Genomic DNA, 15156 nt, shown 5'->3' with positions numbered 1-15156 from the left:
ACGACCACAGATTGAGAGATTTACTTGCTCCCTGCAGGATCCAATTAGGGAGATCCTCTAGGGGGCAGCCATCATAGTCCACACTTTAGCAGCCTCTTTTTGGGAAGGAAAAGGGAGGAGGAGTTCTGAACACTGATACATCTGAAGTTATTAAATGGCTTTGGACATTACAGAAATGTAAAATGGAGAGCATTCATTGCATAATGGACTCTGTGCAGGAAGCGGATTGAATAGTCAAACTTGACTAGAAACATGTTAATATTTGGTTCTGGTGTAGCCTCCACACTAGCAGTTTGTTCAATTTTTTTGGAATCAACAGAAGTTCTGGTTCAAACCTCTTACTTACTGCCTCTCCCCAGCCCCTCAGAGCTTTACAAAGCTCCTAAATCAGTGGTAGCTCCGTTGAGATCAAATACTAGTATATTTAGATGATGCCCTGTTCATGTCTAAAACCAAATGATTATAGAGAATCAAACTGAAATGGTAGTGACAGTCCTACAGCAGCTGATGGTTGTGATCAATCACAAAAAGTCCGAGTTAGTTCCTACCCAGAAGATACAATTTCTTAGCGTGTTGGTGGATTTAGTGACGATATCTACCTTTCCTACCAATTAAAAATAAACACAATAAATGTTCATTGTATGCTAATTTAAATCTTGTATTCCTAAAACGGTAAGTCAGTATTGAGGGTCCTTTATCAAGATAAATAAAACTGCCATTTCCTGCCTCCTTGCAAAACAGGATGATGAAGAAACAGTGGCGCTTAAAAAAACAAAAGATCTTCTCTTGAGATTGGGTCTCCTTTACTCTATACTACTTTTCCTATTTCTGGAAGCAAGGTATGAGTTCGGCTATTGAACGTAGACCTGACACATCAACAAAAGGGCATTATGAGATAATGAAACCACAGTACAACTCAGCAACATATCGACAAGAAAACAAACCTACAAAACAAACTAAAATAACAAGTAAGCAAAGTAATATAATGTTACATCAACACCACAAAATAAAACCAAAAACCAATATTGCACACTCAAACAAAACTCCAGTACAACACAATAACAAACCATAAGCCCGACTTGACACCACAACACAATAAAAAAGTACAACACAATACAATAAAACAGAAATAAAATGTCACAATGTACTAATTCAACGCACAAAAAAACACATCACAAAAACACAATACATTAATACTCCACAACAGATCACACCTACACAACCCACAATAGAACAAAAAATAACAAATATAACACACAAACAAAATACCAAACTAACACAATAATAGACAAATACAGCTGTGTTGGTTTGGATTTTTGTTTTATGTTGCAGTTGTGCTGAAATCTGTCATGCAGTGTTGAAGTGTGTTGCATTCGGGTGTGTTTTTATGTTGAAATGTGTCTTAATTGTGTTTTGTGGTTGTGTTTTCTTTGTGTTTATATAGTGGTTATTTTATTATGTTCTATCATTGTGTTCTATTGTGTTTTGTTGTGCTGCATTTGGATATTTTGCTGCTTTATTGTTTTTGTTGTAGTCTTGTTGTGTTCTGCTATTATGGTATTATTTAGCTTCCTTTACAGACTCCAACAAAGGCGTCTGTGTATTCATTCAAAAGCTACATATTTCATTAATATTACAGTGAAAACAATTACCAATACTACTGCTGTGCAACTGCAGTGCTTTAAGACACCAGTCTATCTAAAACAACGTTATACATTCAGTCCTTACTAGCGCTTTCTAAGATAACTTTATGCGACTCAGCCCTATAAGCCTAAAGTAAGTAGTGTCATTTGGGGTAGCAGAACCAGCTACTACACATTGTGATTAATTTGAAATGTGCATGTATCCCTCAATCTGTGTATGCAAGATATGTGATGACAGCCACAGTGCTGCCACTGTTCAAAAGAACCACCATAGGTGACACAGAGGCTAAAGCAGAATTTGAAATAGCAGTCACACGCTGCACAACATTCAAATTTCCAACACTCACAGGGTCATTTAGAATGCAGTGTGAATAGTGGGAGCATTAGCACCCTAGTGGAAATAATATTTGTGCCAGAAAATGGGTGGGTTTTCCCATTACATACGTGTCAACTCACCCTCATTTGGCAGATGTCACCCTCTTTTCACTCATGTTCAATTTCCTGACAAATATAATCAGGGCTATTAACAGAGGTAACTCACACTTGTATTCTACACATGTAAGTTCACTCTTACAATTTGAGCAACTTTACGACTTTTGGCTGATCGCCATTTAATGGAGTGTAGACTCACATGTCTCCACCCCCTTAAACTGGAGGTGGTGCCAAACCAGGAGTCTAAGTTTAAGTTTAAGTTTAAATCAGGAGTCTAGCTTACTAGAGCCAAAAAGGAGCAGCAGTAAATCCAGGACCACACATTGCCAACCACTGATACTGCAACACCCTTCCATAGAAAATAATGGCGGTAGGGATTTAAAATAAAACCCCATAGAAAATAATGTTCAATTAAAATATTGTATTTTAATTTTTTAATACATATAAATAATGTGTGTGTGTATATATATATTCACTTAAAAAACCATAGGTTTCAGCCCTTATATATTTAGGAATTAGCATTTAAAAAACCATTGAAATTGCTCCTATATAGTTGGTTGTACTAACTATATTTTGCGCACCCGCAATCCACTGCTGATGATGTCACATATTACATCATTCATGACATGGTCAGTGACATCACTGATGACATCACTGATAACATCTTAAATGACATCACTGATGACATCTCATTTGACGTCACTGATGACATCACTGATGACATCATCCAGTGACTGTGTGTTTCTGTAAAGTTTAAATATGTTTTACATATTGAAGAATGAGTGGATGTATAAGTGTCTGGATGAAGGATTTAGTAGGTGCGTGACTGACTGTATGAGTGAGTGATTAAATGTGTCTTACTAAATGCATGGGTTAGTGACTAAACTGTCTGAATGTGTGCATCAGTATGTCTGTTGTTGTGTAAGCTGCTGCATGTGTTGATCAGTGCTATATGAGTGGCTATATGGGTTATTGATTGATTGCCCAAGTATTTGAATGGGAGACTGACATCTCAAAAGTCAGCCAATCACATTGCTGCCTTAGCAGTGTTGTGATTGGTCTGAGTGTCTTGGTTCCGCACTCAGACGCTGACTGGGAGCCTGGGCACATTCTCCACACAGGTTTTAATGCAGCCTGCATGGAGAACATGTGAAATGAACATGAATGTTTGGACTGCCCGAGAGGGCCGGCCAAACAGTCATTGCGCACCTAGGAGGGTGCCACCACTTCTCCCCTGCTCTGTGAGCAACAGCAGCCCCACTCCGCCCATTGACGCAAAGCTGCAGGAAGTAGGACAAAATAAAATTATAATAACGCAAGTTATTATTTTATTTTCACTTTATTTCACTGCTAAAAAGCTCCGCTCTTGACTGATTTTTGCTCTGAAAGCTCTCTGCATAAATAAACTCAAGTTAAAGTGTAATGCTGTTTTACAGAAAACTTATCACGTGGAATCAGAAGAAGACACCTCTCGAAAGTCATATATGGTAGAAGGTAGAATAAGCACGCTGACCCTCTGACGTCGGCTTTCCAGCACTCTTGCACAGTGACATTTCGCTGCTCTGTCAGCAGGTGTGACTCCGTCCGCTCCAGTGACAAAGCGGCGGTATCTTCAGGAGCAATGGGCTATAAAACAAGGACAGGAGCGGTGAGCGATCGACCCTTGCTTTCTTCCCGTAAGTTCAAGGGTAAGGTGGCATTTATGGCTCCAAAGAAATGTAACGTAGATGAGACCGTGTGCAGGCGCCTCCTCCCCCTTCCTGCAGCGCCTCTCAGCTGCTGCGAAGATACGAATCGGAGGTTGATGCGATGCCACTGCCGCCGATCCAGCCCTCTCCGAGACCGAAGACCTCGGTGAAGCCCAGCCTTGAGGTGGCGGCAGCGACCCCTGCAGCAGGCGGCCGGCAGCTTCCCGCCACGGCGCCCAACCAGCGGAGACATGAAAGTTCAGCTGAAGGTAATTCACGGAACAAAGTAATGATATTTGCGTGCCCTAAAAGTATGAGTGCGTGACGCGGACGAAAGGTACGTCATAGCGCACCACCGCTTAGGTGAGCCCGTGCATAGAGTCGCAGTCTTTATTTTCATGGTTGGTGGCCGAGTGCTGTGTGGCAGGAAATGCGCCGTCAATTAGAGTGCGCACAACACCAAGTTCCAAAGCGTTTTCTAAATGCAATCTTGTCGGGTTGGTTTGGGTTGGGTTGGGTTGGGGGGGGGGGGGGGCGTTGGGGGCTGGCGGGAGAATTAGTGTTTTCCAACGATACCTGCATAAGATGCAAACATGCCTGGACTTAGAGCAAGGGGCAGTCAGTCGTCCGTACATGAGACAGCGCCAGACTTAGTTAGAGGGCGCTCTACTTTTTAAGCAAAAAGTTGCTCTATTTTAGATTTCTCCCTCTTAAAAAACGCACTCTTCAGTACAGAATAACCAGAAAATTAAATTCCTCAATTTTTTAGGTAAATCTCTGTTATTTATTCTTAACGGGAGTGTAGCAATCAGACGAGCAGCAGGTGCAGTGTCACCAGGCCTTGGGCTGCGAGCGGCCCTGCTGCACCCCATTTTTGAATACTTTTTACTACCGTGTAAGGAATTAGGGGGGCATGTCCCCTGCATGCATTAATGTATGTTGCACCCTAACTCAGCCACTGATTCCATGCTCCCACTGATTTAGGAGGTAGGCTACTGCTTTTTCTATAAAACGATTGCCTACATATTTATTGGAGCCCTTCTATAGCTGATTGGGTGTCTGGGTATTGAAGGCGTTAAGAGGCGAAATCCCGCTGCCTGAGCAGGAAGACAAATGCTAACAAGCCTGTAAAAGCTGCGCAGCACCTTGAAATGCATGACTCAGAGCAGCTACCCGAGTTACTGACATCACTGTACTGCTCGTGCATGTTTGCTTGCAGCGATATTTGTTACTGAATTTAAGACAGGCAACAGGGTAAACCACACTGTCATTTTCTCGGCTTTGGGTGCAATATCTTGAGTTGTGCTTCCCGGTGAAAGCATCAACAACCTTTCTGCAAACTGTGCTATTTTCAGTTATGTCATCATTATGCTAATTGGGGGTTTTGAACCCTTATAATCCTGGGACATATTTACTAATTGGTGGTTTTGAACCCTTAAAAATCCTGAGACATATTTACAAATCAGGGACACAACATAACGCAGCGCAGCAAGCAACATTCCTTGGTTGTATTGCACACCAGGAGAGAGCCGAACTGTGCAATATCATCAAAGAAATGTGTCAGTTCTGCTCTCTCCATATGCTGGCATTCTTTGTGCTGCCTAGCGCCAATGCATGCATCCTTGCGACATGGTGCAAGGGTACCTGCGTTGTGGGTGGGAGGCCTTAATTTGAGATGGTGGCCGGCTGTGAGGGGGCACAGCATTTATTTTTGGGGACCAGCACACATTTTTCAGGTGCAGATAATTACTGAGCGCAAGAGAAGGAAAAACACACAGATCGGAAAGACGGGAGAAGAAAAAGACAGAACAACCATAACTTATTGAGAAATCAGGACCATGAAAGAGTGACATAAAGGGACAGGGAGGGCCTGGTAGTTTAAGATTACCAGCCTTGGTATTTCACATTCTGATGATTAATTGTACCAGCTGCAGGCTTCAGAGCAGACCTTTGGGACAAGTACTATTTCTTTTGAAATTTAAGCACTGGTGGTCAGGATAGATTTTGTACAGAAAGGAGTATCTTCCTGCCCAAAACTATCCATAGAGGCTATTTCCTCTTTGTAGGAGTGCTGTAGAATACAGCACCTTTGCAAGGAGGAAATAGCAAGGAGAAATAAAGATGTTTCTCCTCATTACGCCAGCCCTAGCAGTCACACCAGTTTAGTGCAAACCCATGCCTACATCTCTCTGTAAATGAGGCTCTGTGTTAAAGTTCATGAGAGGATGCACAAGAACGCCCATCCATCACCAATGGATGGATCACCAGCGCCTTCCTGATGCAAATTAACGCAAGGCAGCACAATGCACTGTGTTGTGTTACTTTTTCTTAAAACGCCACACAAAATGACATTTGCTTGGCTTTGTAACTACCAAAAATAGTTTTATGTCGAGCTGCGTCAAAAAAGTGACGCAAGCCAAACTCAGCATTTTTGTAAAGCAAGGCCCTCTTTTTGAACACAGAATACTAGCAAATATGTGATTCCCAAATATTGATATGTAAGAGTCACAGAGCTTTAAATCACAACACTCATTTTAAGTCAGGAAAGAACTCTGGCATCACCTGGTGCAAGCACTTTGGCTACGTGGGACCCGATTGCGTCTTTCCCACATACATCTCAGGGGATCATTGGGAAATGTTATTTTATTCAATGTGAATTTGAAGGAGACAAAAAGTTGGCCCCCAACCTTTCAAAACTTCCAGATGCATGCCTGTCTGTAAGTTGATATGCGTTCACATATGGCAGCCTGTCAAGAGTTCTAATGGACACCCCACTTGAGTTCTTAATTGAAGTACATTGGACTGAGTGAATATATTAGATATAATGGAGACTGAAAGTTTCTAAACTGTTTACTCTTTTTATACAATAAAAGTTTTACAATAAGGTTGCCTCATTTTTCAAAGACATATCTGAGATACCCGAATCTAGGTCCCTCATTCAGTGATACATACTTAATTTGGTACTTATTCTGTGATTACTTCAGGCTGTACCAGTCATTTTTGCTGTTAATTTTTATGCATTGTTTCAGAACTATTTTCAAAACAGTTTATAGGGTTTTTTTGCAACATATTTTTTTATTAAGTTACTGATATAACATCCATCAACTGTAACAAGTTAGTACAGTCTGTGTAGGAGTCCACAGCAAAAAAACCACAAGTGCTTTATTGAACTACATCTTCGGTGTATCAATGAAAACAATGGGGCTATTTTAAACAGTGAGATACAAAAACAAAATGCTGCAATAGAAATGTGCATGGATTGATAGACAGAGAGTGAAGGGAAAAGGAAAAACTAAACGACTAAATAAAATAAAACAACTTTAAAGTGCCACTGAAGCAAATGTACAAACACACGCAACATAAACTTTAATGCTAGGTGAGGGTATGGCGGGTGCAGGGTCCCCACCAGAGCGCCCTCTATAGGTCTGGAAGGGGCAGGGCCAGTTGTAACAACCCAATAATTCTCTACTGCTCGGTGAGCGTAGGGCTGTTACTCCTCAGATGTATCTCCATCTGAGAGGGAGTGCAACTGGTCATCATAGGCGATCAGTAGGTAGTCTTGTAGGATCATCTCTCAGACCTGCGTGTGGTCGGGTCTGCGCTGTCCCCTCTGCACTTCCATTTAAACCAGTTTCTAGTTGAAGGCAAAGTGAAGCATAAAACTCAGGTGAGAATCATTTTGCATAACACACAATAAGTGTAAGTTCAAAAATGCATGCACATTTGTTATGCCTGTTTTTATGAAGCACTTTGCAGTGGTATCCAAATGAGGCCCATGGTGTCCGAGTGAGACATCACAGTGTCCAAGTCGACCAGTTTCAAATGTGAAAAGGGCCACTTTAAAGAGCTGGGTCAGCACTAACAATCATAATACACTGGTAACGCATTAGAGGGTTAAACAGAAAGATTTTCTAATGCACATGAAACACCTAACTCCCATTCGCTCTTAATCCTCTAGCAGAGCCACCTTCCCCAACATGACTTTCTATAACTGTCAGTCCCCCTGACAAATGTTTTCCAACGAATGATACCTAATTATTTTCGCCATGATTCCTCTCTGCTCCTTCATTGCCCATCAAGTGACGTAATTAGTCAAGCAAGAGTTTCAGAGCATCACAACTCAGCTCCTTCCCAAACCTCAGCCCAAGCTGTCTCACCAGCCTATGGTTCAAGACAACTATTATCCAGCTTGCACAAGCTATGCATCCTTCCTCAAATTTTCCAAAGGTAGAACCACTACCAATCTGTCCTACAAAGAGCAGTGCATACTACCAAACACCCTTTGCCCAAATCTGTCTATAAAAGCAACCTGAAGCCCCTTTTAGCACATGCTTCCTTTTTCTAAAGCTACACACATCAAGCCTCTATATCTACAGGCTGGGTGGGCCCAAAACTTCCTGAAGTTACAGGTGTGCATGGAACAGGTAAAAGAGTAAGCCTTCTTTTTAACCCTCTTTCATACCATGTTGTCCTCCCGGGCACTCTCATCTTCTCTTGCCTCTCAGATCGCTGTCAGTTTGCAGAATTTCCCGAGAGATTGCCACAAAGGCCACATCTCCCCTCAGACCCCAAGTTATCAAACTATTTTCAGGCTATTTCTTTGAAAAATAACAGAAGTTTCATGAAGCTATGAAGGGGAGAGACAAAGCTTGTCAGAGCCCCAGAAATCTTATTTTTGTGCACCAACAAGGACAGTTTTATTACCTGACAAGAAAATAGGAAATATTTTATTATAGCCAGGTTCAGGCTGGCACAGTTGAAAATTGTACACCGACTTTACTAAACGCTAGAACACATTTGTGGGGTATGGTGTATATTACTTAAAATGAATGCCAGTAAGGTTGCAGCTTGATGGGCAACTTAGTGCACATGCTATCGTAATGCCCATTGGACAACCTTTTTGGAGCAAGATCAGAGACTACATCTTTGTGGTGACTGGTGCTGATGCTGGGACAAGATAAGGGGCCCGAATAAGGACTGGATGTTAATGTGATATCTCATCCTGCGTTTTCTATTTTCAATAAGAAAAATACAATATTTACAAATAAAAATCGACTATACTGATTACGCTGAATTTTACTCCTTGGATTCCCTACTAAATTCAAGGCAGATGGTTGTTTATAGCCTGCTAAAAGTGTTTGAAGGAAGTAAGACAATTCAAGATTATACTTTCAATTTAGTCATGCTTTTAAAGGACCACAGACTCCGAATTTCAATTTTGTGGATTTTTTATAAGGCCAAAAATAATTGAATATAAACACACTTCATTATCAGAGTATATAGATACATAAAAATCAATACAGAGCCGAATCTATGCATATAATGCATTCAGCATAAAAGGCATAATATGATGAACTCCAAAATCAAAATGCAACAAAGGATAGAAGCTGAGTCCAATTCTCTTTTCATTCGAGGGAAAACCAAATGTATCTTTCCCTACTCTGCTCTACATGACAATCCTACCTATTTCTTGATATACTATCCCAAAGGTGTCAGCACACGTTGACTTCCTAAGAAGTACTCACGTCAAATGGGTCTGGTAGCTTAAAGCTATGAGCTCAGTCTAAGAAGCTCCTTCTCCTCCGAAATAAGCAGAAGTCTCTCGAATCTGTCCCTGCGCATTATACAAAAAGCCAATGTTCAACCCACAATATGTCACATGGTAAACTTTTCCATTTGCACCATCCTTCAGTACATTTCCACAGAAGCCTTGATTCATTCTTCTGCCAGTGGCCTTAATTCCCAGATAGGACAAACATGGAAGACGTCCTCCCTTTTTGCCTTCCATCCTTCTTCAAAGACATTCCGGGTAACTCCTTAAATCTAAGAATAACGAGGTCGAATTCCTGCACCTGCAGTAGGATGAGAACACACTGTCTTCGAGCACAAAATGATTAATTTAATTATAATTCTTGAGCAACCAAGGAGAACCAAAACTCAAAACAGCCTGTAATAAGGACCTACAATTCAGGCAACTTAAATGAAACACAAATTACATTGCAAGAACAATATTTCATCTTGTACATTCATAGAGGAATTACAGGCTTCTTTAATACATACAAAATCCTACTTAAATGTGTACCCTACATTTCAATGCTAATAAAACTTGAATTAATGCATCTTAATAATCATGAAACACTGCAATTTTAACAATACATGTGAGTGCCTTTAAACCATGAGTACAGTGCACCCATACATTTTAGAGTGCTATAAGCGCTCTATCAATACCTATTGATAGACCTTGCAAATATAAAACATTATGGTTGGTTTGCTAGTACACCCCTTTATGGGATGATGCTTCCAGACATGGCATCTTCCACTCTACCACACCTACACCGGTCAACTGGCTCGCCAGTGTACCATCAGCAGGTAAAGGAATGTGATGGAAGTGGGGCAAGAGGGTTTTGTTGGTCTACTGGCTAATGTGAACACTTCAGTTCTGTGATCTTCATCTGAATCTTTGCTTCTCCACCTAACCAAACTGTGCTACTCTGGGCAGATCGCTTTATTTCCTTTACCGGGGGTGGTTTGGTGTGTTCCTTTTTGCAGTGTGTTCTTTATAAGCATTAGTTAAGAGAGAGCAGTCATGTGTTGAAGTAGCAGGCACAAGACACGAAAGCATGCACAAGAAGGAAGTCAGTAGAATTTAACAATTGGTTTAAATTATCTTGCAGAATTAGGGGTCTTGTTTCGACAGTTCTAGTGAATGGATTTTCCTGAATACTTTTAATTGTATGTAAGAATAACAAACAGATTGATTTTTTAAATGTTTTCTCGTCACATAATGGAAAAATAAAATTGCAATCATCATTTTATCAGCAGTGTGTAAGTGTTATTGTAATGTAATTTCTTCCTGAATGATATTCCAGGAACCATTTCTTGTTTGAGTGTGACAGCATACTTCTCACACAGATCGGCTTGCAGTAAGGAACTAGCATTGGCAATGCCAAAAGTTCTGACTCTAAAGAAATTGTATATGGTAATATGAAGCGCTACAAGTAAATATGGGAATAGTTATGTATTTGTATGGAAGCAAAGAATTATAGAATAATATAGGTGTAGGTTAAAAGGTCATAAGACAGTTGTACTCTCAGGCCAGACTTAAAAATCCATGTAGGTTAATGACTGCCCTTCTCTCTTCTGTGCTGCTGCCAAAGAAACAAAACTAGGCTGCCTAGAGGGCATGGGCAAGTACGTTTTTGTGGAAGCACATAACTTCTACCCAATCAAAACATGCTTGCCTAGCTCCCAACATGTAGGTGAAACCAAAGCCCCTCTCTGGTAATGCACACTTAATTGTCTGGCAACAGCTGTATTGTCAAGCCGAGGAACAAGTGGATTTTCAAAGCTTCACACTGTCTCTGATTTCGTTTTGTATAAAACTCGCACTCCTTAGTAGATGTGAGATTACCCAGAGACAGCACTGACAGTGTTAACTCATTCCAAGGACCTTTGCCACTCAGCTATTTATTTCAGCCAACAAGCTGCCCATTCCTCCCAGCAGTGCTCTAGATAGCCATGAGTTAAATGACACATGAACTAGACATTTTTAGTGCCACTGGATAGTTGGGGACACACAGCTTAGAACTCTAGGACAGCCTTCTAATTCAGGGACGAATACATACAACCATACAAACAGACAAATGCAGTGGGTTTGATTTTTGAATGGTGCATTCACACAGTGAGACAAAACAATTATTTGCAAATTGCCAAAGATCACATACACTCAGAGACATAGGTAGTCAGAGTTACACTGGTACATACATCCATGGAGGAACTCAAACATCTACTGACTGCCACACTATGTGCAAACATGCACACATACCGAAAGCCATACAGCCCCCAAAGCCAACAGAACAATAGGTACATATGTAACAATGCACGCAGACCAGCAGAGCGAAGGTCACATTAACAGATGACTAAATCACTCTCCCACTTACAATGCCACCTAATACAGAGGCAGGCACAAACAGACAGGAGTCACTTGGACAGACAGTAGCAGGACAGACAGATCGATGAATAGTTGATGCCCTGCTTTAACTTAATATGTAGCCCATTTACAGAAGAAGTCATAGTTTATGTGAACAAAGTAATTGATAGTCGCCATCCATTCGGTTCTTGGTCTCTCCTAGGAAAAATCATTTTTGGTAAAGGCTAATTTTAATTTTCATGCCTGTGCAACCCTTGTCATATTTCTAATGAGCAACTGTAAATAAAATTCACTCTTCTCTTTTTTCCAATCTTGGTTTTATGCAACAGTGCCGCTCAGTTAGTCAATTTTTCTAGAAATAACATATGTCTCATTAAGGGTTGTCAAATCGCTCTTCGTACAGTGCACAACACGTCTGGTTCTGGGCTGTCGTTTTCCAAATCACTGTTTGTTAATTCAGTTAAGTCAAGCGCAATACATATACAATACAGCTCTGGAAAAAACGGAGTTTATGTTGAGGCCTGGCAAATCTAGTTACACACTGTTGTTGTCTTGCATTACCTCTGACACATGTCACTGTTTACATTTAGAGACCATTCAGAATGTATCATTTACATTCATTTTGTTTTCCTCGTTTGAAGAGTGTAGCCTATCGGCTTGTCATTTTCAATTGGCCTCATAAAAAAATTGTTTTGTTTTCTTTTAGTTGTACATCTTGTTTTATTGAGCACCAAGTAATTAAAGGCACTAGACATTAAAAGTGGCTTAAAGAAAGATGTCATCAAACTGGCTTGTCTGCCGAATACTGGTTGAAGATAAAACAATGCTTTACAATTTAGCATCAGGTGTATAACAATTCTTTTAGAACCACTGACACCCGGAAACCTATCTCGAGTGCAAATAAGACGGTGAACAGACAAAATATCGACTCCAAAATATCGACTGGACATTATATCGAGTTTTAAATATAGACTGGACAAAATATCGACTGGACATAATATCGACTACAAAAATATCGTTTTTCAGGTAAGTGAAGTAATATCGACTGTTTAAAATATAGATAGCAAAAATATCGAATTTTTAATAATATATAATATTTTATAGTGTATTTTTATGTAATAATATGTGTGAAAAGTGTGTATTAATGTTATAAAATATTTTATTAAATGGAATTTGTTTTTTTAATAATTGCGTTATGTAATTCTGTAGCGGGTTGTGGGTTTATAGGGGAATAGGGTGGGAAGTAATTTAATAATAATTAATTAATTAATATATGTTTGTAAATATTTATAATTAATAATTATTTGATAATTAATAATAATTAGTTAATTAATTAATATAATTTTGTACATATTTTGAATTAGTAATTAATTGGTAATTAATTAATTGTAATTAGTTAATTACATTAATTAGAGTACATTTTAATATATATAATTTTGTGTTATTCTTAAGTAATTAATTGGGAAAAAATAATATTAATTATTAAAATAATTACAGCTAATGTGCTAATATATTTACTTTATTGTTATTGTTAATTAATAATTAATTGGTAATTAAATAATATTGATACATTTTGGGTAAAGGAGTATTTTTAGGGTTCAGGGTCAGTTTTCAGTTTTTGGGTAAAGGGGTATTTTTAGGGTTCAGGGTCAGTTTTCAGTTTTTGGGTAAAGGGGCATTTTTAGGGTTCAGGGTCAGTTTTCAGTTTTTGGGTAAAGGGGTATTTTTAGGGTTCAGGGTCAGTTTTCAGTTTTTGGGTAAAGGGGCATTTTTAGGGTTCAGGGTCAGTTTTCAGTTTTTGGGTAAAGGGGTATTTTTAGGGTTCAGGGTCAGTTTTCAGTTTTTGGGTAAAGGGGCATTTTTAGGGTTCAGGGTCAGTTTTCAGTTTTTGGGTAAAGGGGCATTTTTAGGGTTCAGGGTCAGTTTTCAGTTTTTGGGTAAAGGGGCATTTTTAGGGTTCAGGGTCAGTTTTCAGTTTTTGGGTAAAGGGGCATTTTTAGGGTTCAGGGTCAGTTTTTAGTTTTTGGGTAAAGGGGTATTTTTAGGGTTCAGGGTCAGTTTTGGGTTTTTGGGTAAAGGGGTATATTTTAGGGTTCAGGGTCAACAAATAAGATTGTAAATTTTTTTTAAATTATTTTCATTTATTATTTAATTATTATAATTTAATTTAAGTATTTGTAAGTATATTTTAGTCATTTAAATTTAATATTAATTTAATTTAACACTGTTTTTAATAAAGTCGATATTTTTTACATCTATATTATTTTTAACGATATTTTGTACTCGATATTTTTGTACTTACCTGTTTGTAGATAGAAAGTCGATATTTTGTCTGTCGATATTTTGGCAACGATATTTTTGCAGGTCGATATTTTGGCAGTCTATATTATTTCAGTGATCCAAATAAGACATGAGGGAAGCAGAGAGAGAGAGGACAACACATTAACATAGGATAAACCCCAAGGGACCGTTATAAGTTTTCTAAGTTCGAAGGAATGCATGCCCAAATATTGCTCTCATCGTTGACCATAAGCAGGACACACATTCAGTCAAGCCTATATTTTGTTGCCACTGCTGTACGTCAGAATATCAATAACAAAAATCTCAATTGACATAAATGTGGTCTCCCAAGTATTATTTACAAAAATACCATTAGATTTTCTAATAATTCCAACAGAACAATATTTGTTTAAATATTTCAGACATGCATTTTTGTCAGGCAATATTTTAGGCCTCGATGTTCTGGGACCAGAGCATTACAACTCAGTGTTACTCTTAGATTCATGTAAGCCTCCCTCCAGCTGCTTGTGACATGCCTACTACTCTCAGTACTACAGAAGAGAAACATCTTTCCCCAGGAAAACATACATAACCTGGTGAGATATAAGAAGGATATAGCCAACCCAGCCAAAGCAACTCCTTTTTGAAGGTTTGCATGCTTTTTCACACCATTAAGGTTTCTTGACACCAGTCTGGGACAATATTAGATCTTTTCATTTACAGGTTTCTATTCTTCCTCATAGCCCTGGAGAGCAGTTCTGGTTTATGCTCGCCCACTTCACTGGTTAGTGTACCTTTCCAAGCATCCGTGCCCTTGACGATCCTTGTATTGGTCTTTTAGAAACTCTTACTACTTGCAAGATTTTATTTCCAGCCCTCTCTTCCATCCAGAACAAACCGTTATACTTCAGTCTTCCCCACCGCTTTATTGGAATAACTTTACACTTCCAGAAATAGAATCGTCAAGGCTTCGGTCTTATTAACTAGAAATTCCACCGTTGATTCCAGATTGGAAGAGATGCAAATGCACGGGCTTCAAATTTCTCTGAACTCTCTTGCACAAGCATTGCATTTTTCTTTATCTACAGTTGACTTTCCAATTCTTCCATCTCTTTTTTGGGTTAGTACAAACCTATGATTTCCTTCAATGCTCCCTCAACTAAAGACACTGTGGGGCTTATTA

The 15156-nt window shown here is 39.3% G+C and overlaps 1 protein-coding gene across 1 annotated transcript in view; it reads left to right on the top strand.

Annotated features, from left to right (window-relative positions):
* The first annotated feature begins 3669 nt into the window (after nt 1-3669).
* Nucleotides 3670-15156, top strand: part of TRPM6 (transient receptor potential cation channel subfamily M member 6) — a 720746-nt gene continuing 709259 nt past the window's right edge. The window contains exon 1 of the mRNA XM_086961279.1: nt 3670-4032. Within this exon, the coding sequence (XP_086817405.1) occupies nt 4015-4032 (18 nt within the window). The 5' untranslated portion in view covers nt 3670-4014. The remainder of the gene's footprint in view (nt 4033-15156) is intronic.

The sequence above is a fragment of the Lissotriton vulgaris genome, chromosome 3_1 (genome assembly GCF_964263255.1).
Source record: "Lissotriton vulgaris chromosome 3_1, aLisVul1.2, whole genome shotgun sequence".
NCBI lineage: Eukaryota > Metazoa > Chordata > Amphibia > Caudata > Salamandridae > Lissotriton > Lissotriton vulgaris.
Note: the sequence above shows the minus strand (reverse complement) of the source record. Positions and strands in the feature narration are given on the sequence as shown.